The sequence below is a fragment of the Cyrtonyx montezumae genome, unplaced genomic scaffold (genome assembly GCF_038088225.1).
Source record: "Cyrtonyx montezumae isolate F1298 unplaced genomic scaffold, pur_monq_1.0 scaffold_5, whole genome shotgun sequence".
In the NCBI taxonomy this organism is placed as follows: domain Eukaryota; kingdom Metazoa; phylum Chordata; class Aves; order Galliformes; family Odontophoridae; genus Cyrtonyx; species Cyrtonyx montezumae.
The window spans coordinates 19,016,778-19,044,489 of record NW_027072056.1 but is presented as its reverse complement, the minus strand read 5'-3'; the positions used below and the strand labels follow the sequence as shown (position 1 = coordinate 19,044,489).

The 27,712-nt window shown below is 40.7% G+C and overlaps 1 protein-coding gene across 5 annotated transcripts; it reads right to left on the bottom strand.

Annotated features, from left to right (window-relative positions):
• Positions 1-4,024: 4,024 nt before the first annotated feature.
• PHC3 (polyhomeotic homolog 3) lies at positions 4,025-26,505 on the bottom strand. 5 transcript variants are annotated; one of them, XR_010622929.1, is made up of 16 exons: positions 26,464-26,505; positions 23,419-23,566; positions 22,477-22,635; positions 20,974-21,051; positions 19,343-19,501; positions 18,550-18,648; positions 17,729-17,969; positions 15,493-16,370; positions 14,960-15,110; positions 14,462-14,715; positions 13,529-13,685; positions 9,614-9,728; positions 8,243-8,393; positions 7,920-8,151; positions 7,658-7,758; positions 5,342-5,394 (listed from the first exon to the last, which is right to left on the bottom strand). XR_010622929.1 is itself a non-coding variant. In XM_065748466.1 (15 exons), the coding sequence occupies exons 2-15, from the start codon at positions 23,542-23,544 to the stop codon at positions 5,240-5,242; spliced, it is 2,955 nt and encodes a 984-aa protein (XP_065604538.1). In that variant the 5' UTR covers positions 23,545-23,566; positions 26,464-26,505; the 3' UTR covers positions 4,025-5,239. The 5 variants fall into 5 exon arrangements, 4 of the variants coding, with proteins under 4 accessions (XP_065604538.1, XP_065604540.1, XP_065604539.1 ...); XM_065748466.1 differs by lacking the exon at positions 7,658-7,758 and having other exon boundaries at positions 4,025-5,394; XM_065748468.1 differs by lacking the exon at positions 7,658-7,758 and having other exon boundaries at positions 4,025-5,394; positions 19,343-19,468.
• Positions 26,506-27,712: the final 1,207 nt, after the last annotated feature.

Here is a 27,712-nt window from a genome sequence, read left to right as displayed (position 1 = left end):
CACTACAGGTCTTCACACAGCACGCAACTGTGCTGTCTAAGCACACTGATGAGTAACTATTTTTAAACAGATGTACAGTATCTCATTTTAAGCCCATTTTTATCTGACATTTTATGCAGGGAAATACCTGATCCCATTGTGATCTTATCCTATTGTCCTCCTAACAGCCTCTTTTCCACTCTTGGTGCATTTCCTTTTATTCTGGGAAGCCTGAGCACTGGGCCTTGAGTCAAACAACACAACCAAACACCATTACTCTGCAGAACAGGATTACAGTTTCACTGCAAGCCTGAAAGAGGAGAAGCTACATTAGGAAGGTGTTAAGACCTGAAATAATATGAATGGTACACAACTGCAAACCTCTGTATGTTACTACTTGACTAGTGACAGCAACTTACAGCCTTATACCACACAAACATTTTGCAAGTCCTTTATTTCTTACAGGAGTATGCAATATTAGCAGTAACAGTGGCTAAAGTATTAACACTTCATGAGAAACTTCTGTACCTTAAAAATCAACACGGATTTTAGGGAGCTATTCTACACCTCGTAAATGAGATCATCTGACACTCAACAGTAAAACCTTCTTTACACATCTTCCCTGATCAGGGCTGGTTTGCCAAGACTACAAAGCACAAAGAGCACTTGAAAGGGAAGTTGGCTTTGCAGAAGGTTTCACTGTCTTTTCAACCATACACTATGCAAAAAGTGCTCTGTACGTAGAACTAAAAGACTCCTTAAATATTTATGTATCGCATTCAAAGCAGTATTTGTGATCATCACTCTGCAAATGTCCACCTGTGCTTGAATTCTTCCCAGATAGAAAACACTATCAGACAGCATCTTTACAGACAGCCTCAACCCAATGAGCAGAGAAGAAACTATATGGATGCCTAATTACGTGCAAAACTCAGGACTCACAGCTCAGCTGTCACTGCATTCTTTGATGACCTAGAGCTGTACAGTTGTTAACGTGTAAGAAATCTCTTGAGCTCTCAATGAGCTTTAAGTTTCTGCACCGAAGCTGTGAACAGTCATCTGTAACAGGCAGCAAGTGGAACAGCACGCCGTGCAGCAGCACGCTACAGCAAGCGGTCTCCACCCTACACAAACTTCTGTTCAAACTACAGTTAACAAACACCTGAACGTTTCCTCACAGCTAAGATCAAGGTAAGGAAGTGATCCAAAAGCTATCCTAGATCTGCTCAGATACTCATTCGTTCACATTTCTTTTCTCTTGCTGACATATCTGCAGTTAGGAAGGACTCCTGTGCTGGATCCTTGTGGCTTACCCAAGGAGGTATCAGAGGATAAAATGAGGGGAAGAAATGAGGAAACGGATGCTTGCAGCACATCAGCCTATTTGAGTAATCACACTGACTGAAGTGTAACAAAGGTTTTACCCTCCATCTTTTCTTAAAAAATAACAAAGGATTAATGAATGCAATGGATTTACAATGCAGTCTGTTTAAAACTCTCACTCTTACGATCCAAACCAATCAAGTTTAAATTGAAAATATGACCTTTTTTTTTCCCCTCCATATAAATAAGATGAGAAAATCTTACAAATACACCAGATGTGAGGCACTGGTCAGGCCTGCTGGGAGAAACTGGCAGTTCATTGGCAAAGCAGCAGCCCTGAGCTCCCAGAGCACTCCGTCCCTGCAGGTAGCTGAGCTTCCCCACTCGAGCACTCTGTTCTTATGGCAAAGCAGAGCTGCTGGCTGTGTGATACGAGCCAGATGGAAGAGGGGGAAATCTGCATTCCCATTTCAACCATCCAGCTGCATTTCTTTAAAACACAAAATAAGCTTTGAATCTGAGACAAGTGTAACTGTTGTAATTCTACTGGAAGATATCTTGATAGCCAGGTTCAGTCCAGTGCTCTGAGCTAATGCTGCACTTTCAATTAACAAATAGAGTAGGACGGAAGCTGATGAAGAACAAGGGAAAAAGCCATCGAACACAGCTCCCCTTCAAGATCCTACAGCATCCTGCATTCCTTTCTACTGGAACTGAAATATTACAGGGACTACTGTGAGATACAGCCCACAACAGCAATCTGAACACACAAACCATGAAATAAAACCAACAGAAAGGATTTATGCTATTCACATCCAGTGGGAGCAACTCAAATAAAATCAGTTAAAATCAGCAAGACTTTCTCTTCTGAAGGAGGACCTAAATTTATGGGGAATGCTATGGGAAACAGTATCATAAACCTGGAAAAAAGTCTCACTGGCCTGAACAGAAACAGAAGTAATTGGTATGCAAAGTTGAACTGAAGGAATATGGTTCCAAGTATTTTATTGTTCTTTTGAGTAAATTCAAAAGCTGCTGAAATTTGACTTCAGTTGCACTTTTCCAGTCTACTTTTGTGTACAAGTGGGATTTTTTTAAGAACAGATTTTAATGACACAGCAATACTGGCAAACTGCAATGCATGTGCTGCTCTATCAGAATAGCTTATTGGAGCTGTATCTGATTTAAATCCCTACGTAACAGCAAAAAAAAACTGAAAGAAAAAACATCCAATATACATAAGGCCCACATTCTTATTTGCATTCATGAATACTTAAAGCATAACTCTTTATCTATGGCTCTCCCAAAACCACAGAGAACGTAGTGCACCAGACGAAGCAGAGCAGACGTGCATTCATCATGTCTGCAATGGGCTCCTGGCACCTGTCAGTGATTCACAACAGCTGTGCATAAACACGAGCTGCAGGAGTTCTCCTGGAAGCTGTCTCACAGAACAAAATCATGGAATTCTCATGCACATAACACTGATTAACCGCAGGTCTAAATAAGACTCACAGCGTAAGTCCACATCTTTAAATATGCCTTCAGCTACTGTCACTTCACACTGAAGTACACCTACTTTTTACAACAGCAGAGAACAGTACAATCAGAAGACAGGTTCAAAGTTAGCCAGTGACATTTCAGTATAAAAATAATAAAACTTTAAGACAGAAGCCAAAAGATAAATATCTAAGATATCTTTAGTCTTCAATTAGCTCATTAAAACAGAACATATTCTTTAAAACTTATGTTACAAATATGCTACATGGTGTATCTTACAGAAATGCTACACATGGGAACCCACAGCCTCCATCATTTGAGAACCTTTCAAATGAACATTGCCAAACACCGAACCTTGACAATTAAGTTTATTTAACAACAGTAACTGAAGACAAGGAAAAAAAAGTTAGAAAGTGCTTAGCAACTTCCCTCCAAAACAAACCCAGGCATCCTCCAAAGCCCTTAGTGCCACTTGGATTAGGGCTCTCACCATAAATTAGCATGTAACAGCAATGGGTTGTCCTAACTTGGAGCCTCAGTGGTTGATAAAAGTTAATAGCATCCGCTACCAGAAAGCTCAAACAGTTGCAATTAAAAGCAACAAATCTAATGTTGATCTCTGGAATATAATGGTAGAAGGCCTCTTAAAAGAAAGAAAAAATATCTAATCGAAGGAAAATGAAGCACAACATCTCTGTAACCCCAGTGTGGACTCTTGCAGGTCATCAGTTAAATAATACACATATTACTCTGTCACAAACCTTCCTTTCAGCCAGTGTATGTGCATTGACCCCTTTCGATCTAGGTCAGCAGTTCTCAAATTTTGGATCAGTTTTTCTTTTCAGGAATACTCAGGGAGGTATTTCAGACCCTACACAACCATGTATTATGCATCAGTTTGCATTAAACACAAAATACTGTTTGCAGACACATACACATTCAAATATATACACAGTAACTCTATCAGCACACGTGCCCTTCCTTCCCACTAGGAGAGCTTAGGGAGCTAGCCCTGTACATAAGGGGAGTGGAGCTGCAAAAGGAAAGGAACAGAAGGTGCAAAATTCCTCAGAGAGCATCTGTACACAGGTAACGGGGAAGCAAACATCGAGAAGGTGCTGCTGCCTCAGAGCTCACTTCTGAGGATGTCAGTAAGTGGGGAAACATTTGTTCCATATAAAATATGAGAGTGAAGAAAGGGACACTGATCCAAAGCCACAATCTCCTGTGGGACGCACAAACAGGCCCCTAGAGATTTTTCTCAGTGCTGCCTAAAGCACAGTCCTCCTGCTCACCTACAGCTCCAGGCTCCTTCCACTGCCATGGCAGCTGCTCCTACACAGAGTTCCTCACCACGCTCCTTCCTCAGGCTACAGCAAGCCCAGCTCATGCTAGTCAGTGGACAAAGAGGTGCTTGGAAGCTTCCAGGAGGCAATGGGAATGCACTACAAGGAAAGACAAGTTAGAAGACGAAATGGTAACAGGAAAAAGACACTGTGAGCTACGCCATCCCTTCTCTCAACCTCATCTTCAGGGCAGACTTCTCTCAGCATAAGTTGCAGCCAGAACTAACTCAACCCCTCGTGCCTAGGCACTGGGAACCTGACCCGAGTGTTCTCACACCTTCTCAGGATCCGCATTTGAGAACTGCTGGTCTAGTTTAACTAGCAGCACACAGAACTAGAAACCTAACATCTTAATGCCCTCTTTAGTGCACAGCAGCATACAAAGAGTAAAATAACATATGTGCTTCGGTGAGCTCTGGCAAGAGTGTAATGCCATTGCATTTCAGTAGCCTGATAATTAGGACTTTAATGAGATGCCTACATGGCTTATAGTATTTCCAGACAAAGAAAACACTACAGTGGCAGAGATGAGGGTAAGTCTGTACAAGGAAAACAGGTTGCCAACCTACTCCATACAAACAATTTTCCCAAGACTAAAATAAATTTGTAGAGCACAACTAAATGCATAGCATTTTACCATTATTAGTGCTTCCACAGGGTCTGAGGACACTTCTGTTATTTCAGTCCAAAAACTGCTGTATATGGGAAAAGTCATAACTGACAATACAGCAGGAAAATGTAAATGGTGTTTAGGTTCGCAGGGTGCTGGGGTGTTGATCTTAAACTTACAAGTACATACTGGGGAATATTTAACAGAATATAAACAGAATATTTCACTTTGTGTTCTCCCATGAACTCCCACCTTAACTCAATGCATTATTCGGATTTTACCATGAACTCATGAATTGCTGGAAACTACAAAGAACTACATGATGTAATCAACAGAATGTATCTTTTCTGAAAGTCTGTGTGGGGAAAACCCCAGATGTTTAACAAAACATCACAGTAACACTCATGCCATGCTGAAGACATTGGCATATTACTGCTGGTTTTGTCACAGAGAAACGGTTGGTTAAACCTCCACGTTCACCCTATGACTCTTTCAATGAATTGATACGTGCACAGATTTTTAATGCAGGTCCAAGCTTAATATTCATTGCACTCATAAGGTGATCCTCCTTCAACAAGAGCAGAGCTTGTCCATCAATTTCTTGTGCTCTAAATTCATCTGCAATATCTTGACAACCTGAAGGAAACAGAAAAAGAATTACAGGGTTAGAAGTGTGCATTCCTAGTCACAGTGACTGTCCATACTTGAGCTTTTCAGTTACACAGTTCTCAGTGCTTACCTCTTTACCTTGTGGAACAGCATATGAAAGAGTTCAGTAATAACAGGAACTTCTAAGGTAATATGAAAGTCATTTTTACTACAGCATCTAATTATACTGTAACTACTTATGGATTACTTACTGGAAAGTTCAAGTCCTAGCACAGACAACTTTCTCATTTCATTAAGAGAAAATTGCCATGGTCTTACAATTGGAAGACTGATGACACCACAAGAACAGCCACCTTCATGTGGATTCTTTCAAACAATACAAGGATGTGCTTATTCTACTGTTTGTTGTATTTCGAAGAGAAAATGAACTTACCCACACTTTCCAAGAGGTGTTAACTCCACTGAGTTAAACATAATTCTGATTTGCAGGCTTTAGCACAACTATCTCAACAGCACGCTCACCAAAAGTTCATCAATCACAACTTTAAGTGGGTTGGATCTTTTCTCTAAATGGTAAACTCTTTCTGAACACAAAGTAACATGGGCTCACACTACTGAGGCCTAACACATAATAAAGGAAGCTCTTTATGGGTTGGACTGTTCAAAGGAACTATGGAAGAACATTATGGGAACAAAAAATTGCTCAAGAGCTGTCTGCATGGCACCTCTGTTACACAGAGGAACATCTAATGAATACAAGAGCACTCATTGTCCATTGTTTATTGGAAGCTTCACCCACCGTAGCCACATACTTCCTGGTTTCAGTACATTCGTGCTGTCCATACACCTCAGAGCCTTTCAGACACTCTAGTTGAGGCTCCACTTCCCATTCCTGTTTTCAGAACAACTGGTTATGCAATTACTTACAAGAAAGGGGAGGAGACGTGCAAGAGATGTTGACCTTGCAACTACAGAAAGGAGGGAGGAGCAACTGCAGGGGCTCAAACTGCCCCTGCCTCTTTCACTGGGAGGAAGTAACAGTAAAAACCTTCTACCATCTACATTGTTCCAAGGCTTCAGAGGCATTCAGAACTCTGATGAGGACACTTGACACTACAATCAGAACTCAGCTTACAGACTGAAAAATAGCAGTGAATCAAAACAGATGTCCCTAAGGCTCCTGAAACAGAGAAGCTGATAGAATGAAACTCTCAACTGCCAAAATACGATTGTAGCTATTCAATAAAAACTATGAACAGGCCGTGAATACTTTAAATATATATATTTTTAAGAGGAATTAGGTCTTAATGTGGACAGAAATGAGTAATTGCAATAATTTTTCATTGAATACAAAAATATCAATTGTTAAAATTCGGTGCTTAATGCATTTACAGAACAAACAGAAAAGATTCAGTAGTTAATGAAATGTTCTGTAAGTAAGTGTTTCAAAAGAGAAACCACATTTTAAGGATACATTTTTGATTTCATATTTGGAAATGAACTCCATTTATAATGTGTTACGTTTATCAATTATTATCCTTTTATAGAATGTAGTATCACAGGGTTATGGAATAAACTGGAACATTAAAAGTATAAAAACAGTATAGTTTTTATAGACAGCAGCAATGTCCTCACATCCCAGCAACACCAGAAAGTCACAAATACATTGCCTTAAATCTAAGGAACTTGGGTCAGCATTACAGACAGTAACAGAAAATTAGGTAAAAACCTAAGCTAGGTTTCAAGGTTTAGACATGTGAGTTACATGGGTAAACAACAATTCTCAGGTGACTTATTACAGAGACCTGTCTTGTTTTCGGGAAGGGTTACAATATCTGATCAGATGGAGTGGCATTCCTGGGATAGGGTGGGGAGTAAAACTTTGAGGCTCATGATCAGGAAATGACAGACAAACAAACACCAAAGAACCTGAAGATGATATAAAGACAAGCACAAATACTGAGCCAAGGGAAAGCTGCGTAAACCAGGAGAAACAAGATGCTTTTTCTGAGAACAGCCACAGATACTACCCTCTCTGTCTTCTATTATAAGAGTATGTCATCCATATAAGGAATTCTCCATTTCAGCAAAGCAACACAAAACAAAAGTCAGCTTCATAGAAGAAACCTGGTTACCCCTTTTTAGTGATTTATAGCATAAGCCTTTCAAATTTTTTACTTGCATAAAAAGAAAGGACTCCCTTCTTGCTTTTTCTACTGACTAAGCAGAAAGCGGGGAAGTGAAGAAATAAATGTAAAGGGGAAGAAGCGTGTCTGATCTCTCTACTGACCTCTTGAGAGAAATCAGACTGAAGGGAAGAACACCTCTAGTCTCCATCAGCTGGGGTGCAACAGCAGAAGTGGGACTAGTTCTATCAACACGGGATTTGTGCTGAAGGAACAAGCAAGAGGAAACAAATCACATTCTGGTCTCTATCACCAACTAACGATTACACTCGTGCTGTTACCGTACCGCCTTCCTCCTCAGAGTGATGCTAAAAAGCAGGAGCTCTACTGTCAAAAATCAGGAACAAGTAACTGGACATTACATACCAGGCAAAGAATGTATAAAGGCCCACACTTCATCAACAGTCCACACCGAAGGGTCTGACTGTCCCACCGGTAACAAGTTAATGCTCTCTGGCATTTTCCTAATTCTTAGTTCCCTAAGTTCACGCTCTCTCTCTCTTTCACTCTGTCTTCGCAGACGTGTGGTCATCGCAGTTGGAACATTATCTTCATGAGAAGCCATATCTTCTTCTGCAGATGGATAGGTAATTGGAAGCTGGAAAATACAGTACAAATACACTAGGCTGTTATATTTTATTTGTAATTCCCGAAATAATGCTGTAGTTTTAAGCAAATATTCCACAGACCTGTCTAAGAAAATGATCTCGTGGTGCCCCATCAGGGCCACTCGGCCGACGCCCGCGTCGCCCAAGACTTTGGCTATCTGATTTCCGATTCCAACGATTGGTCTTGTCTGATGCAAACAGCCCAAATTTCTTAGTGCAACTAAGGCTGTGCCTGAAGGAGTAAGATATATTCAATAATGCACTAATTGTTTTTTGGACCGAATTTAATCGACTTAGCAATAAAACAACATTGTTGTCTCCAGAAATGCTGCCTCATTCCAAACAGCACTGTCACAAATGTAAGAAAGAAAAGGCCACGTAACCCCTTGTCTTGAAGCAAGATCATATACATCTAAATCACCCCCAGCAACAGTTAAAAACAGTTTTGTGTTGTATCACATACTCAAATTCCACTTCTCTAAAGCATTCTCTGAGAGCTTGATGTCATATTACATCTTTTGCTTTCACTTTCTTTACCTAGCCGGCAACCAGGCAAATGAGGATGGAAGAAAAAAGCCCAACTCCCTCCTAAATATTATTTCACTACTGCTGTCCCAACAACTACTGAGGAAAACAGACATTTCCACTGTTTAACATGGGAATGTCTGAGGCTGAGGATGAAAAAAGCAGCTGACATAAGAGAAAGGTGGTTTCAAGGCACACTGATGCAGAAGAATTAAGAGGCAACTTAAATCTATTCCCCACAGAACTATTCCCCATTTCTAAAACATCTGGGATTAAATCCTGATCATCCATCTATGACGATGAAAGAACTTACATTCAGATCTTGATTATGGCTTCTCTCTTGATGTACACATAATAAGGTACAGTAACTCAAAGAGAAAGAGAAACCAACATCTGGCTTTGCCAATCATATAAAAGCAAATGGCAGCATCGTTTTCTAGAAAGGAAAAGCTCTAGAAATACTGAATTATTTATAACTTTTCTGCTCTACACACAGAGTGAATTTTTACATTAAAAAAATTTAAGAACACTTCTGACATATGCATTTCAATCACATTAAGTTCAGTGTTTTTCCCCTCACATTGCATAAAACCATAGGAGAGCCCACAGCCTAGCATTCTGTCTCTGACATTACCCAATAGCAAAATACATATGACAAAGACACAGTGACTGGCACTGCACAAACCACTGCCTCAGTTTCCAAACACCTGACCAACCCTTAAATGTCCACCAGCACTCCTATAAGCCCAACAGTATTCACAACATCCTCTGAAAGAGCTCTGCATTTTACCTATCAGTTTACCTTGAAATACATTATAAACTACCATAGACATTTGTATCCCACGTAGTGAGCTCTATTCTTCCAACACAGGACCCTATTTGGGTGTTACTCCACTAATCAGATACAATAAATAACAGACAGAGTACCTTTTGGCACAGGATGTGGAACAGAATCGCTTTGATCGCAGAAACTTGCTAGGATATCCCATTTTCCCACAAAATTCACACTTCAGGAGTTCATTTTCAATTTCATCCAGGCCCTCTAAAGGAAGGAGTGAGGCATAAAGAGGTCAGATTCAAGGACAAAACTGTGCTCAAATTTCTCATTTCTTACGCAAGCAGGAAGAAGGTCTAATTATACATCTAATAATTAAGAATTTTGATTTAAAGAAAATGCCAAACTAAAAACATCACAGATCTCACTCTCCGTAACAGAGCTCAGAAAATTGAACCATAAATTATTCAATGAACTTCGTCAGAATCTTGTTAAATTTCAAACCACCCACGAACAAGTATGCCCTCAATTACATCCATCAATTAAAAAAATCCAACACATTACAGTCCTTACAAATTGTTCTAAGAGTTCATTAAGAGAATCATGTGCTTCAAATTCAAGCTCTCCTGTAATGAAATGATGCATTAAACTTGTAAATACTTTATTTCAATAAGCAGCAGCTACAACCAAAAGGAGCACTCGCCACAGCAAATAACACATTGAATCTTGACCATTAAAAAGATAATGTGCTTATAAGAAAGACAAGGATTACAGCATCTACATCAGTTTAGAAATCTACTGGTAGGGAGTATTTCTTATTGCACTGGTGAGATGAGCAAGTGCTTATCCTGCTCCCTGGGAAGCACTCAAAGCGCTGAGAGAAGCACCAGTGAAAGAAGTAGGAAAGCCCTGAAATGAGACACATGTTGCCTTGCACTGACATGCTGAACGCCTACACCTTCTGCTGAGAGAGCACAGCTGGGACTGCTTCTGAATGCTGCCATGTCTGCAAACTTGGCTTCTGGCATGAGAAAAAATAAGCTAACAACACAAACTTGCCTCCACACAGTACATCATTAGGAGCAAAACTGGCACAAACTGAAAGGTAACACTTTATTTTCATTTACCTAAGTAAAGGAACAGTGTGCCACATAAATGAAATCATGGACAAAACGCATTTATTTAAAAATCCAGCAAGCAAAACAGATTTCTTCCCCATTTCTCATTTACCTGTACCAGTTGCACACACTTTGTCTCTTGCTTTGCATTTTCTACGTTTTTAATTTTATAGAATTAGTTGCAAAAATGCAAAGTAGTTTTTTGTTCAAAACTCAGAGCTCAGCCCTGGGGTCAGCCAATGCAAAGGCACCGATGTATCAAGGTTTAAACAAAAGATTTGAACCACGAATTTGTTGCATTGTTGTGGCAATAGTAGCTCACAAACCAGTGTGCTGACAAGGTGACAAGTAATGCAACAAAGTCTAAAAGGTTGAAGCAATTATTTGAACAACACATCTGATGTATCCGGATTCAAAGGCGTAACTGAAATCAAAAAAACCTCCACCAGCAGTGTCCCACTGAGGATTATCACACATTTCCAGTTTCTGCGTGGGGCAATGTCAAATCTTACCCCTTTTGCAGTCAAAGTTAAATAAAGACCAGATTTATCCTTCGAATAAATTGCTCTCTCCAAAAAAAAAAAAAAAACCTCACAAAGTACATAATAAGAGAAAAAAGCAACAACAGTTTTAAGCAGTAATTGATGCTTAAAGTCTTTTACATGTATGTGGTAGAATCACCTCATATGGAATCTAAACCTTTGTTTAGTACCAGAAAATCTCCTCTGCCTGACTTCTGCACATGTAGGTCCCTCCCAATCTTGGATATCTCCTACCTCATCTGACAATGAATCACAAATTGAGTACATAAACCTAACATCAGCTTCCAGGAATGACAACTGAAAGCAGAAACACGAATGCTTGAGTAATTCCATAAAACAACAGACAAGATGTTTGGTATCTGAGAGACAATGCAATGTTAATACTGAAAGGTTCTTCAGAAATGCTATTAAAAATTAAATTACCGTTTACCATGCTAAAGGCAAAACAACTATTGCAACAGGGGTACAAGTATTAATAAAGATACAGAAGAACCCCAACATGTCCCTTGCTTCATACTGGATGAAGGAAAATTAACACAAATTCAGAAAGCTGTGCTTTTAAGAAATTAATATTTTCTAAGGATTTACTAAGCTACATGAGCTAAGAGATTTGCAGGTCTCATTCTGTCTATAAAAGTACAAATCCACTGTACTGTAAAACAACCAAAAACATCCAATGAGGTCATGCGATTTATCAGATGACAAATTCCCACCCTTCCCCAAGGCTCTTGTGCTTGCTGGCTTCACATTGCTGGACCTAACCTCCAAGGACCTAGTTACATGGAAGCTCTCATCAGAGACCAGGCCACTGTTCAGGTACACAGAAAAAAATAACAGATTTTGAGTTAAATAAGCAAAAGTTTAGAAAAAAAATAGTGTAACTGCATCCCACCACTATCACTATGCCAGATGCTTGCTTCCTGAGATTTCACCTGCCATGCCTATGTGAAAAATGAGGTATGGGCCCCAAGTTATTTTTCAGTATAACGTTATATATAAAGAAATGAATACTGCATTAATCGTTCCTTCATTTTTCTATATAGACATCTAAATTATAACACAATCAAAAGGTACAAAGCAGAGCACTTCAGATATCTATTACCTAAATTAGGCTGTTACTACAGAATACAGAGGGCTGCAGACTACACTAGTACATGCAATCACAGTCAGACAATCTAGGAAATTATGATTTATTTTCAGGCATTGGCTCCACTGTTTCTTACTTTTTGCAAGGATATGAACACACAGGAAGACTGCAACCCATCTTTTTTTTTTTTTAAATGAGCTTTCAATCTAAACCAGTTCTTATTAAAATCAATGCTACAAATTATACTCTTCATTTCAAGCAGAGATGCACACTGCCACAGCTGTAAAACAAAACAACCCCAAGCAAAAATCTAACAGTGCTTATTTAACTTCACTATCAGTAAATATTCCTTTTAGATTTTAGAATCCATGTAAAGCAAAGTTTTCAACTTGTTTTTCATCCTTGCCCTGCAAGGCATGAGAAAGATAAACTATTAAAAAATAATTTACCAGAATCTGATAATCTGAAAGACTGTGTTTTGAGCTAATCTGTTTGTCAAGACATGTAACAAATGTTGTCAATTTCCTCACTGCACTTCAGCACCATTTAGCAAGGCAAGGACCACAGTACCCAACAAAATGTCATTGGTATGCTTCTCTTGAAAGATCCCATAAGAAAAATGGTTTTAATTAGGTGAGAATGAATAATGCATGCTGTGGGTGATAGCTGAAGCACAGCTATGGGAACACCTGCTACTGCTCTGCACACAGTCCTGACTTCAGCTGCAGCCCCAGTGCAGACCTGTATCCTCATTTTCTGCATGACAGCAGTAGCAGGCTCTGTATCTGCCCCTTCTTGCTCTGCTCACTATGGCTTAGATCTGAAAGAAGAAAAAAAACTGGCAGCAAAATCGTGGATTTTCTAGTCTTGGAGGAATTTAAACGGTGAATTAGAGAATAACTTGGCTTCCCTGGGACAGCCCATGGTTTAATTTCTGTTTCCTAACATCCATGAGGCTGCCTACACTTGGGCCTGAATGCTAACCGTGAGGTAACACACTTAAAACATTTGATTGCTGAGTTCTAAAGAAACCACAACAATGAGCAGTTCAGATGTTGCATGGGGAACTGGGGGTGTTTTTAGCTCACAAACTGTGCTAGAAACCACTGTATTCTAGGCAGGACAAGCACAAACTTCTCGACGTGTGTGTATCCACAGCAACTGTTGTTATGGTCTGTAGCTAGCTAGAAACATTTTAAAACAGTTTGTATTAGAGATGGTGTAAAGACTAGAGGAAGATTCCAGATGTAAAGACAGGATGGGCTTCTGTAAGAAACAGACCAGAAGGGAAAAATGGGTATTTAAACAAAAACTACAAACCTTCTGCAATCATATCCTCTATCTCTGTGTCCGATGAGTTGTCTGCATGTTTTGTGTTCTGCAAGTCTGATTCAACACACATAACACTCATGATTTGACCCTCCACTAGCAATCTTTTTTCTGCAGGCTGTTCTACCAGCAAAGATGAACGACTTACCTATTGCAATAAAAGCAAAGCAACAATGGTTAACTGAAGAATGAATCACTGGAAATAGTATTTGTGAGTTAGCAGTTGTAATTGAGATCAGCAGTTTCTACTCTTTTATCAATGAGTCATTAATACACAGTGTCAAAGTCCTACACATCTTTTCTCAAATACTGAGACTCATTCCTGCTCTGCAGAGCTTGCAATTACATTCAACTAAGGAAGACAAATTAAATCTAGAAAAAAGAAGGAACTGGAAAAAGAGATGGATTATATTTTTTAAATGAGGCAGAAGGTAACATCCTTTAAAAACGGAGGCTCAGAGGTTTGAAATTGGCCACTGGGGGATTTAAAGTTTTTAACACTAATTCTTAGCAGACACGTTATTACTCAGTAAAGGGGTACTTTATACAAGGAATCAGCTCAGAGGTTTAATTTATCACTTAAACTGAGGTGTGTAGGAGACAGATGAGCATAATACAAAGTTATTGCAAATGTTAGCCTAAATTAACCCTCTGTACTTATCTCTGTATAGCCCCTGTTTCATTTAGTACCTTGCCACCTAGTGATATCTGCAAGCCAAACAGCAGCTCAATTTCTGATGAAATACGTAAGAGAAGTATGTTGAAGTGCTGTAAGAAACAAGTTATCAAGCAGGGAAGAGGTACACCCCAACATTTGAAAAAAATATTCCAAGTTTAATGAGCTAAGTAGCTAGAAAACCATCTATAGAAATAGATTACTTTAAGAATTAGTAGTAAAAAATTCAAAGCAACTTTTACACTTACAGGAAACGGTTCCAAACCCTCCTGAATCACAAAGCCTTCAATAACATGAGTCAGGATCTGTGGTTTAACAATAGCCTGTGGAGGTTTATTTTCTAGACTAGGAATGCTATTGGGCATTGATGTGCTGCTACTCCTTGTTGTTGCAGCTGGAAGCAAAAGAGGTGGTGGTGGGATAGAGGCATGCGAAGGGTCGGATGGAGATTTAATTACAGAGGCACTGACTGATGATGTCACTGAAGGTAGCCCCACATGGTCTGAAAAACAAAGTATGTGATATTTCTGTGATTTATGTCTACATATACACTCAGAAGAGCTATAAACAAACCCAGCTCTGTACTTAGGGTCCTGTAACACAGACTTATCTCTAAAGTTTATTGTTACCCTCAAAACCTGATTTTCTTTGACTGACTAGTTGGCAATCAAACCATTCTCAAGAACACATTTTACTTCCCTAAGTACTAAGCAGAACAGCTACCTTAGTTCTACATTTGTTCTCACCCGACAAAGGCTCTTCTGAATTAAGTGCATCTCCATTCCCCAAGGTTATTGCTGGTGGAGACAAAGTCGGTGGCGTAGGTGTTCTGACCATATTGACACAATCAGACTCCTCAGGCATCTCCTCTTCACACACATTCTCCACTTGGTAAATCTACATCCAAACAATCGCTTTAGAAAGGTTTCCAGTCTATTTCAATATTTTAGAAGAATCAGATAACAGTTTTGTTTCATTTTTTAATGACAAGTGTTAAAATATGCTCATTTAATAACATACTAGTTTTTAACTGCATATAAGACAATGAACTCTGCGGGCATCATGATGACAATGGAGAGCAAAATTATGTTATTAAAAAGAACAGCATTTTAAGAGAGGTATGGTTCTCCTATCAAACAGACCAGAGAATTCAACTTTTTCCAACAGTAGATCTTTACAGTTCCCCGTATGTTAATCTGCACACACCCTTGTAGCTAAAGACTGTCCTCCATCTTAAACAGAAGCACAATCAAACAGAAGATGGTTTCTGAGCACTTACCACTGGAGTTTCAATTGGTACTGATGGCTGAACTTGAAGATTCACTGCAACAGTCTGCGGTGGTGGAAGAGTTTGAAATGGCAGCTGGACCAAAGCTTCTGCAGCAGGAAGCTCTTCCTCAGAAACCAAAGTGTTCTGAACCAAAACTTGGCCCTGAGATAGAATTTCAGGCTGCACTTGTAAAGACTGCACAGATTGCAACGGCAGCTGCTGTATCTGGGTTGAAGATGTTGACAGTTGTGGAGGAGCTGCAAGAGGGATAGGTGTGGACTGCAAGGCTGAATATTGCTGGTGCGGTGCGGAGGACACTATCTGCTGGCCTGGGGAAACCAAGCTGGGCTGATCTACTGATCCCATATGTACAGCAGGGGAAGGTGGAAGCGGAAGGTGCGATGGAAGATTAAGTGGCGGTGCAATTGGTCGCACTGAACTCGTAGTAGTCTGCTGAGGAGCAGACTGCTCTGGTTGAAGAGCTGCTGGCACAAGGGAATTTGCCTGGGACTGGATAAGTGCTTGAGGATGAATAATTATTGTGGGTGACTGACTAGGGGAGTGTGAAGGAGGAGGGGACACCACGACTGACTGCTGAGCTGACTGGGATGGAGTGGGAGACAGTGTAAGAGGTGGAGGATGGATGTGAATAGGTGAGCAATGAGACTGCACACTGCTAGGAGCTGGAGGAAGACTATGGCTTGGGAGTGGTAGACAGTGCTGTGATGGAGGGGGCTCCTGACCAGAAGGAGCCTGAAGTGCAATCGGCTGGACTTGCTGCTGCTGCTGCAGTATCAGCTGATGATGGGAAATCTTGGAAGGTGGTGAATGAAGTGGAATCTGCTGATGTTTTACTAGAGAATGGGGTTGCAATGGAGAATATGAAGCTGTGAGGAGGAAAAAAAAAAGTGACCATTAGCATTCATGCCCTTGGGTCCAGAGAACATTATTAAAAAAAAAAAAGAAAAAGTTTTTACTTCCAAGTATGCCCTGCACAACTTTTCAGACCTTCAGATCCAAGTTTAGAAATACCTCATTTGACAGCATATACAAGAACTTGAAGGAATATAACAATTTCAAAGCAAACTGCAGCAATTACAGTCATGTGTTTTTTTTTTACATGTATAGGCATACATACAACAGTTTTATATAGTTATCTACACTTATTTGGTGCTAGTTCTAAGATTATTGCTGACCTGGTCTTCTCTTTTACTTAAGAATTTCATGCAATTTTAAACGGATTTAACCTTTGTTTTAGAAGAGTCTGAAATGGAAGAGATGCATCACAATCAGAAAGATTCGTTCATAACTGCCAAGTTAAACTTCAGGTAATGATTTTAAGGCACTCCAAACAATATGGTGAGAGCTCAGCACGAATCAGAACCAGAAACCACAAAGTGAAAGGTATGAACCTAAAGGCAGTGCAACTTCCAGAGACACGACATGTTTAAGTGAGCCACTGACTCACTAGTAATTCCTTAGTGCCTGAGTGCATGCACACACGTATTTTTCTCCACATGCCTCTTCTTGCTTTCTCTTTTCCACTTGAGAAATAATTTGTGTATTTTACTATTTATTCTGTTACTAAAAATGGACTTCATTCCTTCCAGAAACAAGTCTGGAGTATTAAGGCTCAGTAACTGAAGCTTGTCTTACTCCTCTAAAAGCTGCCATTAAGGCAAGCTAAATCCCTAGAATTTAAACCAATTCTCTAGGCAACCCTTACTCTTCCAAAATAAGAAAGCTAAAAAGCAAACATATGGCATGCAGTGTAAATGCACAACTAACCTACTGCATGCTTTTCTTCATTCACTGCTTAATTAAAAATTAAGTTTCTGAAGAACTATTACCTACAGATTTTTAAAATTATTTGAAATATAACAAAACAAAAACACTGCCACAAAAAAGATGACCAACAAAATGGACTCTGGGGAGAACAACAGGCCTGAGGTGGTTTCACTGCCTTCACTGCACCATTGTAAGTGTGTGTCACAGTGACCAGTAACTGTGATTCACCTGCATATTGCAATTGCTGTGTTGCATTTGTACTGTGTTTTCAGAACACTGCAGTAACACTCTTCTAAATCAAAAGCCCACATAACTTCAAATACCAACAAATAAGTACACTTAGTATTAAACATTAAACACTACTTACAAGGAAGATCTAAAAGAAAGCATTAGACTCTGACAGAACCATAACAAACAAACTACTTCAACTACTTCTATAGCTTCATTCTCATCCTACCTGGTGTTATTAACTGATGTATGCTTGATGTCCGTGTGACCGGCGTGCTGCGACACTCTGGTGTTGGGCTATCACCTTTTCTATTGCTTTCTGAGGATTCTGGTTGGTTGCTCTTGGTGCTGCTTACTGGTTTATTGGCACACAAAGACAGTGACTGAGTTTGACTGCTGCTCTTTGGTGGGCCATTCTGTGAACTTGACAATACACCCAACTTTTGACTGCGCAGTGTCAAGTTCTGAACCTGAGAAATTGTAAATCGTGAAGAAAAACACACATAAGTGCCTATGATAAAAATAGCAAACAAGAGAACATTCAACTGGAGTGATCTACTTGGATTTCCAGAAGGATTCTGAACAAAATGCATTATTAAAATCTTTAAAAGAAACTGTTAGGAAAGAAGGGAAGGTCTTTCATGAAAGCAAGAATTTGTTGGACACATGTTTGTTTTTCACAGCAGGAGACAGCGACTAACATTCTGTAGAGCCGTGCTGTACCATGTTTTTCCAGATCACAAAGTATAATTACTTTGAGTAGTGAAATGACAATACAAGTTCAGCTGAAAGCATGAAGTTATTCAAGGTAATAAGGAGGAGAGAGAATTCCAGTGAGGTGAAATTTTATACCTAGAATCCCAATTTTACATACAATGCAATCACCCCTAAATGCATGATGACAGTAAAGAGAGAACACAGCAAATGTACAGAAACAATACAATTACTAATTTCTGAAGTTAAGTAATTTCTTAAGCATAAAGCTTCCTTACTTCCCAGTTTTGACACACTCTGTTTGAACATAGCTTTAAGAAACTGACACACACTCACCTGAGTAGCTGCAGACTGACAGGACGATGAGGAAGATGATGAGACAACAGGAATGTCAGACTGGACAGCAGCCACAGTGGTAGCAGGGGTAAAAATGAGCTATTAAACAAGAAAAAATACCAGGTAACAGAATGCAACTCTGAGAATACCTTAAAGAAAAGTGGTATTTCTCTGTAAAATTAAAGCACATGTCATACGCCGTGATGTTCAGCTTCTAAGAGTTACTTTTTTTTTTTTCCACTTTAGATACTGCTTTACTTTCAGTAAATAGAAAGATAACTTAAAATGAATAATCACATATAAATAGGGAAGAATCTAATGATTTTCATATGAACCTAAGGAGAACCAAAGTTATGCATCCAACTCAAATTCCAGAGAGAATCTTAGCTAATAATGCAAGAAAACGAACTCTTTATGTTATCAGCGTGTAGGAAAAGTGCTGTCCTGAACATGGAAGTGGACAGACTCCAGCATTTCACTTTTAAATAGCCAGAGAAGACAGATTTCTTCCGATACTTTTCCTTTGCTTGATCCATTTAGCAGCTGTAGTAAGACTAAGCTAAAAACACATTAGCAGGCTTCAAACAGAGAACTAAACTATAGCAAACCTGACATCTTTAGTGTTCCAGAGTTTGATATTCATAAATTAGTAACTAAACTCTCAACGCTTCCTGAAACTAAAGAAAAATACCAAAACAATTCCTAGAAACACAATAAGAATGGAAACAGTACTGTTTTGAGAAAAAACAAACCAAGCCAACCATCAAGCCTAAGGATTGCAAACAAAACCTACCATTTGAGCTCGGAGATACATCTGAGCCTGGCTTGAACTCAGGGTTGGAGAGGTACTCCCTAGCAACATAGTCTGTTGGGTAATACTGCTGCTGGTAGTGTTGGAGGTCTGTGAACGGCTTATTATCTGTGCAGGTGTAGGAGAGGTGGAGAGGTTAATCTAAGGAAACAAAAATATTGCTTCTGTCATGGAAATTCAATCATCCTAGGGTTTAAAGCCAGAAAGCCTTTGACAAAAATGGCAGGGTCAGTTGAAACCTCTGAACTGTAAAGATACCAAAAATGTACTGAGCCAAACATCAAAGAAACAGTTTCTGGCAAGACTACACATTTCCATTCTCAAACTAAAAGGAATTTTTAGCAGTACATAATAAGCATCAACAAATATAAACAATGATGTTACAACATATGAAAAAAACCTCATAGAAACACATTTATTCAACATGTAGCATGAGCTTGTCATATTTTAAGAAAAACATTTCATTATTTAAATATCTTGTATTATCTGACTGGACTGACAACTTCTGAGATGCTTATTATTAACCTTCACCAGGATGCCTACTTGTGCTGCCATGCACAGACTCAGATTTCTCATACACACACTTAAAAATGATTGGAAACTCCAGCTCTCTCCAGTTTCATAATAAATGCTCCTTGAAAATTTCTCTTTGGCATCAAGCAAAAGCTGGTCTGATTGTTCTAACACGTCTAACAGAGTTAAGTGCCCAGCTCTTTTAGATCACTTTAAGATTTCCTTGAAAAATCCAAGCCCAATTATTCTGTTAGTTTAACATCAGACATCTTTAAAAACTTTATCTCAAATTTAATGAATAATTTTACTTCTAACAATTGTAAGCCAAAGCAATGCTATGAGAGCTTAAAAAGAAGCCATACAGTTAAATCACTGAAGCTATGCACTGAAACCATGAACAGCTTGAGGGCATGATCAATAAGCAGGATGTCTGTAGGACTAACAAAGTCCTACTTGAGACAACTGTAGAACTGTACAAAGGAGACTGTGCAAACTACACACTCGAAGATGTTATTTCAAGAAATGTAGTGCAAACAGAACACAGAGCTGCTAACAACAAACCTGAGCACATGATCAGAATATGGAGAAAGTTAAAGTGCATAAGAGATGCATGATAAAAGATGATAAAAGAATGAAAGCTATAAACACTTTAACCAATTTCATATAAGTGAGCAATGACTTGGATTTGTTAGATTCAGTGCTCTGTAATCAGTGGTATATGCAGTTACATTTCAACCTACAGTTGTGCCCTGAATAAGGAAGCTACTGTGAACAAATCCAGTAAGAAGTGAAAGCTCAGGAAGAGATTCCTGCAGAGGTCTGAACGTTCACTAGTGCCTGCTGAGTGCACAGCTGCCCCTCAGGGCACCAAGAGTGGGCTGGGACCAGGGAAGCCTCCAACACCAACCAGCAACAACTGCACACACCAGGTTGAGTGGCAGACACTAGAAGTGCAGCCATCACTCTGCTATTTAGTGTACCTGTAACACTCCGTTTAACCACACAAATTTAAATACTAAAGTATTTTCTTTGCTGCCAAATAGTTATAGAATAACCAACAGGGGTTGAGAATGGATGGAGGGCTTTGTTCAATTACGTACCGAGGTCTGCGACATGCTTGACTGCTGAGTGACACTCCCAGTGGGGGAAGTACATTGCCTCCCACCTGACAGGCTTGCCTAGATAGCAAGAATAGGCGTCAAATACTGAAATCAAGAAGTGTTTAAGTGATGTTCATATCATTGCATAAACGGTCAGAAAAACTCTTCTCTACCATTAACCTTTCTCTTGGGTTAGCAGCAGGATTACTGCTCACTTTGAAAGCCTATTCCTCTGATCTGCACACTGTGAGCTGGTATCTGCAAGGTGACAAATACCTTGAACTCCCTCTCCAGCTTTCTAGGGAGACTCCCACAGACTGAGACCTGAACAGAAACCATAAGAGGTAAAGTTTATCAAACTGCTAACAATGGAGCTAACAGATCAGCTCATCACCTACAGGGCTCAGAGCCTTTAACATGACATCATAAAAGCTGTTATTAAAACTTATTTTAATTTTTATTATGATTAGAAGCCTTTAAAATTGAATTAAGTTTTATGAATGTTGCAAAGAACATCCTCACATGGCCTAGAATTATAATTCATGTATACACAACAAGTATCTACAGCACTACACTGTTCCTGACTTTCAGTTGAATACAGAGGCAGTGATTTAGGTACAGATATTTTAATAGACTGCACACCAAAACTTCTTAGCCTTCCCCAATCTAAACCTCTTCACTGTATCTCCATAATAGCAAATGTTCATCACAAAAAATAAATCAACATATCATCTTGACCTACTGGAAAAGGTATATAAGTAGAAAGCAAAACCACAGAAGAGCCCATCCTAGTTCTGACAATAAGCAGCTGTACCCCTGAAGTTTTTACCTGCATTAGTGTTTCCTCATACAATATTATTAACAGCCACCTATCTCTGCAAGATAGTACTGTCAGCCCACAGACAACTGAGGTCAAGGGAAGTCTCTCCACTGCTTGAGTTTTCACAGAAGGCCTACTCCAATGTTCTGTGGCTATTAAAAGCTTTGCTTCAGAAATGAAAAGTACCATTGTCATTTACTTCCTGTATTTCCACACTTGGAGTTAAAATTGAATTGTGCCTTTACTTACAACACAGCCAGACGTGTGGCAAGACACACCAACATGCCAGGTGTTCACAACTTGAATCTGATTTTACTAAAGCAGATGGCTATTCATTGCTTTCCCCATTAACTTTCAGAAAAAAATAATGGGATGAAGATTGAAGTAGTCTATTTGTAATATACATTTTTTTCCTGATTGATGATTTACATGATGCATTATAATGTATGCAGTAAAGCATGGAATGGACGCCTCCTGGAGCACCTCACAGGCTGACTAAATCTTCCAAATAGTTTGGAAGATGCAATTTAAAAGAACAAAGTCATTAAAATATAACAGTGAATTACAGTGAGACATTAAAAGCTCAGGCACTTAACCTGTTATTATGTTTGATAATGCTCTAGAATTGTAGTCCTACTCTAGAAAGCAGTAAACCACTACTTTTCAGCAATCTTAGCTCTCACCTGTGGTACAGTTGCCAGACTCTGAAATTGGGTACTGCTTAAGTGCTGCTGCTGCAAAGCAGCAGTCTGCAGCATTAGATGCTGCTGCTGGGCTGCATACATCTGCTGGAGGTACTGAGCAGCTGAGCTAGGAGGACGATGCAAGGCCTGCTGAATAACCTGTGATGAATCAGTAGGCAATTATTACAATTATAAAGTACACAACATGCTGACACGATGATGAAGTTTACCTGTATAAGGAAATAAAGCCAAATAATGCCTGTTCACACCAATTAGATAATACTGAATTTGCTCCATCACCACTTTTCTCAACAAAGTTACCAAACATAGTGACTATGAACACATCCAAGGTTTACAAATGAAGCCTGGGCAATCCATTGTACAGTACCATTTTTGATCTTATCAAAAGATATCAAGATATCAATTTTGATCTCATCCTACACAACATTCCATTTTTTGTAAGATGAGGAGAGTGTATGAGATTCTTTATCAAACCCAGCAGAAGATGCTGTACAAAATCCCAGGTGATCTTATTTAATGAAGAACAAAATGCAGGTGGATCCAAGAAGCAGAGTTACACGCACAAGCATACCTCTGGATCTCTGCAGGCAACATAAGTCAAGCAAACACCTTTATACTGTACTGCTACTTCATAAAATTTTATGTTAGTAATCCATCTCTTTATGGAATAATGATAAAACCAAACTTTTGCATAAGATTTTTCTCTCACTACTTGGAAGGCAGGCCTGGAGTCTGTGCTACTCTTAAGTGGTCTGGTATCATCCAGTAAACAGTACTGAAACACTGTGACAATATTAAGCCAGACACTGACAAAGACAGAAGAATGGAAAGTTAATTTTGTGTGCTAATTTTGTGTAAAGCACTGTGAAAAACCTTGAGAGGATTATACAGGACAGGAAACAGCATCTGGTGGCCCAGTACCTGGACAGCATGCCTGTCAGAGCCGCTGTAGACAGAAATCTGTGGGAGCTGTGTCCGGGACGTGGAGGTGGTGGTAATGGTGGTTGTAGATGCAGAACATGTTGTTGTGCTTGGCTCATTCTCCATAGCTGAGCAGTGTTTGTCCAGCCTGGTAGAATTGAAATGGAAGCAGTTCACAAACAAAAGACATGACATACTGCTTTTGAAGGAGAAAAATCTAAGTCTCATAGGGATAGAATAACATAATTTGCAGATGGATAAAAGAGTGTCAGCTATTACTTGATGGAATTTATAGACAGAAGTGGGTAAGAACTCCTAAGCTGCATCACAAGGAGCAACAGGAGACCAATTCAGAAACATAGAGATGTCTTCCAGCACACTGCACAGGCAAACTGCCATGTCCCTCTTCCCCACAGCATAGTACAGAAGCCACTGGTTCCCCGATCTGTGCATTTAGCAAAGCAATTCCTCAGCTGTAATCAGTGGTGACATGCTCCATTTGGAAAGAGTGAAACTGTAAAGGAAAAAGGCTTTAACTTCCTACAGCAGTGCCTCACAAAATACAGCAATAATAACAGGAAAAAAAAAGCCAAAAACACCTCTGACAGCTTTTTCCTAACCTAACAAAACCACCTTCTGCCGCAGAATACAATCTCTCTCCTAAGACATCGTTAGAACTGAAATTAATTTCATATTTCAGTGTATGAGGATTATTTATCTTACCTCTTTTTTTTTTAAGCTTTAGTGTTATGGTTAACAGGAAATAGCTTAGTTACAGTTTATTGCTTTTACAAGGATGTTTAAAAAGAGCAGGTTGGGAGAAATACTTCCTTTTCACAATAAAGAAGAGCTCAGAAAAATAATCATTTAGAGAGCTGCAATGCACTAGGATAAAAAAAAAAAAGCATTGCTAAGTGCTTAACAAAATGCCCACCAGGGAGATGCACTGCTGAATGCAGAATGCAACGTGGCCATCCAAAAATGTGGCTTAAAAAGGCACTCAGAGAAAACATATAAAACAATATCCTCCTCCCCAATAAGTTTTCCATACTGACTTGCACCGCACACATAACCAGTTACATGAAATACCCAAATAGATGCATTGCCCCCATCACTGCATGGATATCTTTGGACACTGACAATGAAGTCTGCTTTCAAAGCACAGATCTTACACCACTAGAAGCGAAGGAAAGTACAGCTTCATTGTTAACCATTCAGATCTGTCGTATATTACAGATGTCATTTATCCACATGCAGGAGAGCACAAGCAAGCACAGACAAATTAAGCACTTCAACTGTAACAAGAACAACATCACTTTTGAAACCACTTCAAACAAATTCCACACAATGCCAATGAAAAGTGCCTTGAATAAAAAATCCTGCCTCCTCCAGAGGGCATTAAAGGCACATCAAAATATTTAGACCTATAACTTGCCTAGCTTGTTTCAGCAGTTATGCAACTGTTTAAACTAGCCTAACAACACTGGATATTTTCCTTACCACTTCGCCACATTTAAAACTTCTTATTGAGGCGAGCAATGTATCTCTCCGTAGTAGCTGAATGAGAAGCCCAACCCATGCTAGCAAGCCTTTGCCTGAAAGTGTCTCACTTTGAAACATACATCGGCACAGCCTGGCACGACATGAACCTGCAGTCCTCAGGCACCGAGTGCCACCCCTCGGGTCACCTCAGCATGACAAATAACCTGCTGCAGCTGACAGCCCTGGCACGAGCACGTCCTGCCCTCTGCAGGCAGAACAACACCGAGCTGCCTCAGTGCTGACACTGTTCAAACTTCTGCCCGTATCAAGTGAAAGGCAGGACAGGGTGCTTAAGGAAACTGAGGAAATACACAAGACGAGGGGTTTTCTTCTTCATTTTTCTTTTTTTAGGTAAGAAAAACCAGCATCCATTAAGCATTTAACAACAGAAAGCATGAAAACCACTACAGAATTCTCAGACTACCTTCCCAGCACTGAAAAGTGCACCAAAGCAATACTGCATTTTTAACTGCAACCAGTTCTCAGAAACAATTAAACACAACCTGCTGACATTGTTCGTTAACAATTCAACATCAAAAAGGCAAAACTCCCAGCTCACAGAGTATGATAAAGGGGCCAGAGCTATTCACAGCACTGTGTGCAGCTGTATCCCAAAGATCCTCTCCTAGCAGTGAGCTTCAGAACTGCTCAATTGTGGCTTTGGACAATCACCACACACGTAAAAGCAAGCCCAAGAGACAAAGCACAACAGAAAACTGCATTTAAAAGTATTTATTCAAATGGTGACCATACTAAACAGCACGTAACTTCAAGTTACACCACGCACAATGGAAACATTTGGACCGACTACCCAAAGCGAGGTCAGAGCAGCTGCACACCGCTGTCAGCAGCACAGTGCGCACACACGGCACTGCTCCTGCCTGACAAACGGCGGCTTGCTCCAAGGGACACGGCAAAAGCTATGTGGAAACCCTAAGTTTTTTAACATTTTAAATATTTACTACTTCCATTCATCACCTTTCCTTAGAGCTCCCACCTACACGGGAAAAAAAAAAAAAAGCGACGATTCCCTATGCACAACCTCTAGGAGCGGTTCTGCCTGAACACGATCTCTTCCGTTCCCCGCCGCAGCAACACCACACACCGCCTTGGGCCAAACCTCGGAGTTACGAGGGGCTGGTTTTGTTTCCAAAGGGAAAAGAAGGTGGCACCAGGCCCGCGCTCCGCAGGGGAGCACGTCCCCGAAGCACCGGCCCCGGAGCGGCCCGGCGGGCAGGGCAGGGCAGGGCCAGGTAAGGCAGGGCACAGTCCCCCGCCCGCCGCGGCCTCGCCCCGCCGCGCCGCAGCCCGGCCCCGCTCCTCCGCTCAGCCCCGCGGCGGCGGGCGGAGAGAGGGGCGGGGGAAGGCCCCCATCCCGGGCCTGCGTGCAGCCGGGCGCCGTCAGGGCGCGGGTCCCCGCCTACGCGCCCCGCCCCGCCCCACCGCAGCCCGGGCCTGCCGCTGCCGCTCCCCCTCCTCCGCGCGTCCCGCGGCCAGACTCGCCTCGGAAAAGCCGCTCACTCCGCTTCCGCCATCTTCTCGCCTCCCTCAGGGGGCGGGGCCGCGCAGGCGCGCTGCGCGCAGCGGGGCACGTGATGGCCCCCGCCGCCATCACAGTGGGGTCTGTTGGCTTCATTGGCCCATCTGCAATGGCGAGGACGGCTTCATTCTCTAAACTGACTGTAATGAATCAATTATGTCGTTAATTGCTGTCTGTAGGTGGTAGCAGCTGCTCTGTCCTGGCAGCATAGATGAGCAAAGCGAGGCTTCCCTAAGGACAAGCAGGCACCATGCTGTGCCAGGGCTGACTTACGTCTCATCCTGGCAAATTCCGTACTTCTTCCTCTACTCATGAACTGTTTTTCTGTGATGAAGGAATGTATTCCATATCTCAGAGTTACACAGCGTTAATACATCGTTCCCACATACACCAGTGTTTTCAAAGTTGCTCATGCTCCCAGCCGTACAGAGAAAAAGCTCAGTGCTGTGCGAGCAGGGGAGAAATCTGCCCCGTGTGCAGGGGTGCTGGATTATGACACTGAGGATGTGGCAGAATCAGCTGCGTATGAATGAAGTAAAATTGTGATTAAGCTGGTAATGATAGGAGCACATAGTACACAGTAGCTCAGCAATGCAGTTCAGCCAGCTGATAACTGATGTGAGGGAATAATGAAAAGGTGTCCAGCATCCAAGTGGGATAGCAATCACAACAGTTTCTAACAATGCACTGCTGTTGGGTTATCCCTATAGGGCCAGCAAACTGCTTCCAATTCAACAGATTGGTCGTGGTGAATGGGAACACAAAACCAGGGTCTCTCTTTGGTCCCACTGCCTGCCTTAATGGAGCGTGAGTGACTTGCCTTATCTGTGCTTGAGTATGATGAGCTACTGGATGGAGCTTAAGCCATTTGAGGGGCAAGGGGAGGCTCCGGATGTCCCTCTGGGGGATGTCCCTTTAGAGGACGTCGCTACAGGGCCCCAGAACCCTGGTTGGGGAGGTCAGAGTGCCACCCTGTGGGGACATCGGGCTTACAGGGGAATTTCCCAACAGAGGGTTATACACCAGCAATTGAGCTTCCTCTGATTCCAAGCTTGGATAAATCGTTGGGGTTTACCATTTTCTTTCCTTCCTTTAAGTTCTATGTGTGGCATAATCTGATCTTTCCGTAACCCACACTCAGTTTCGGGTCCCAATAGATAAAAGTACTGACATACATAATCTCATTTTCCTTTTGTCTAGCAGAATATACAT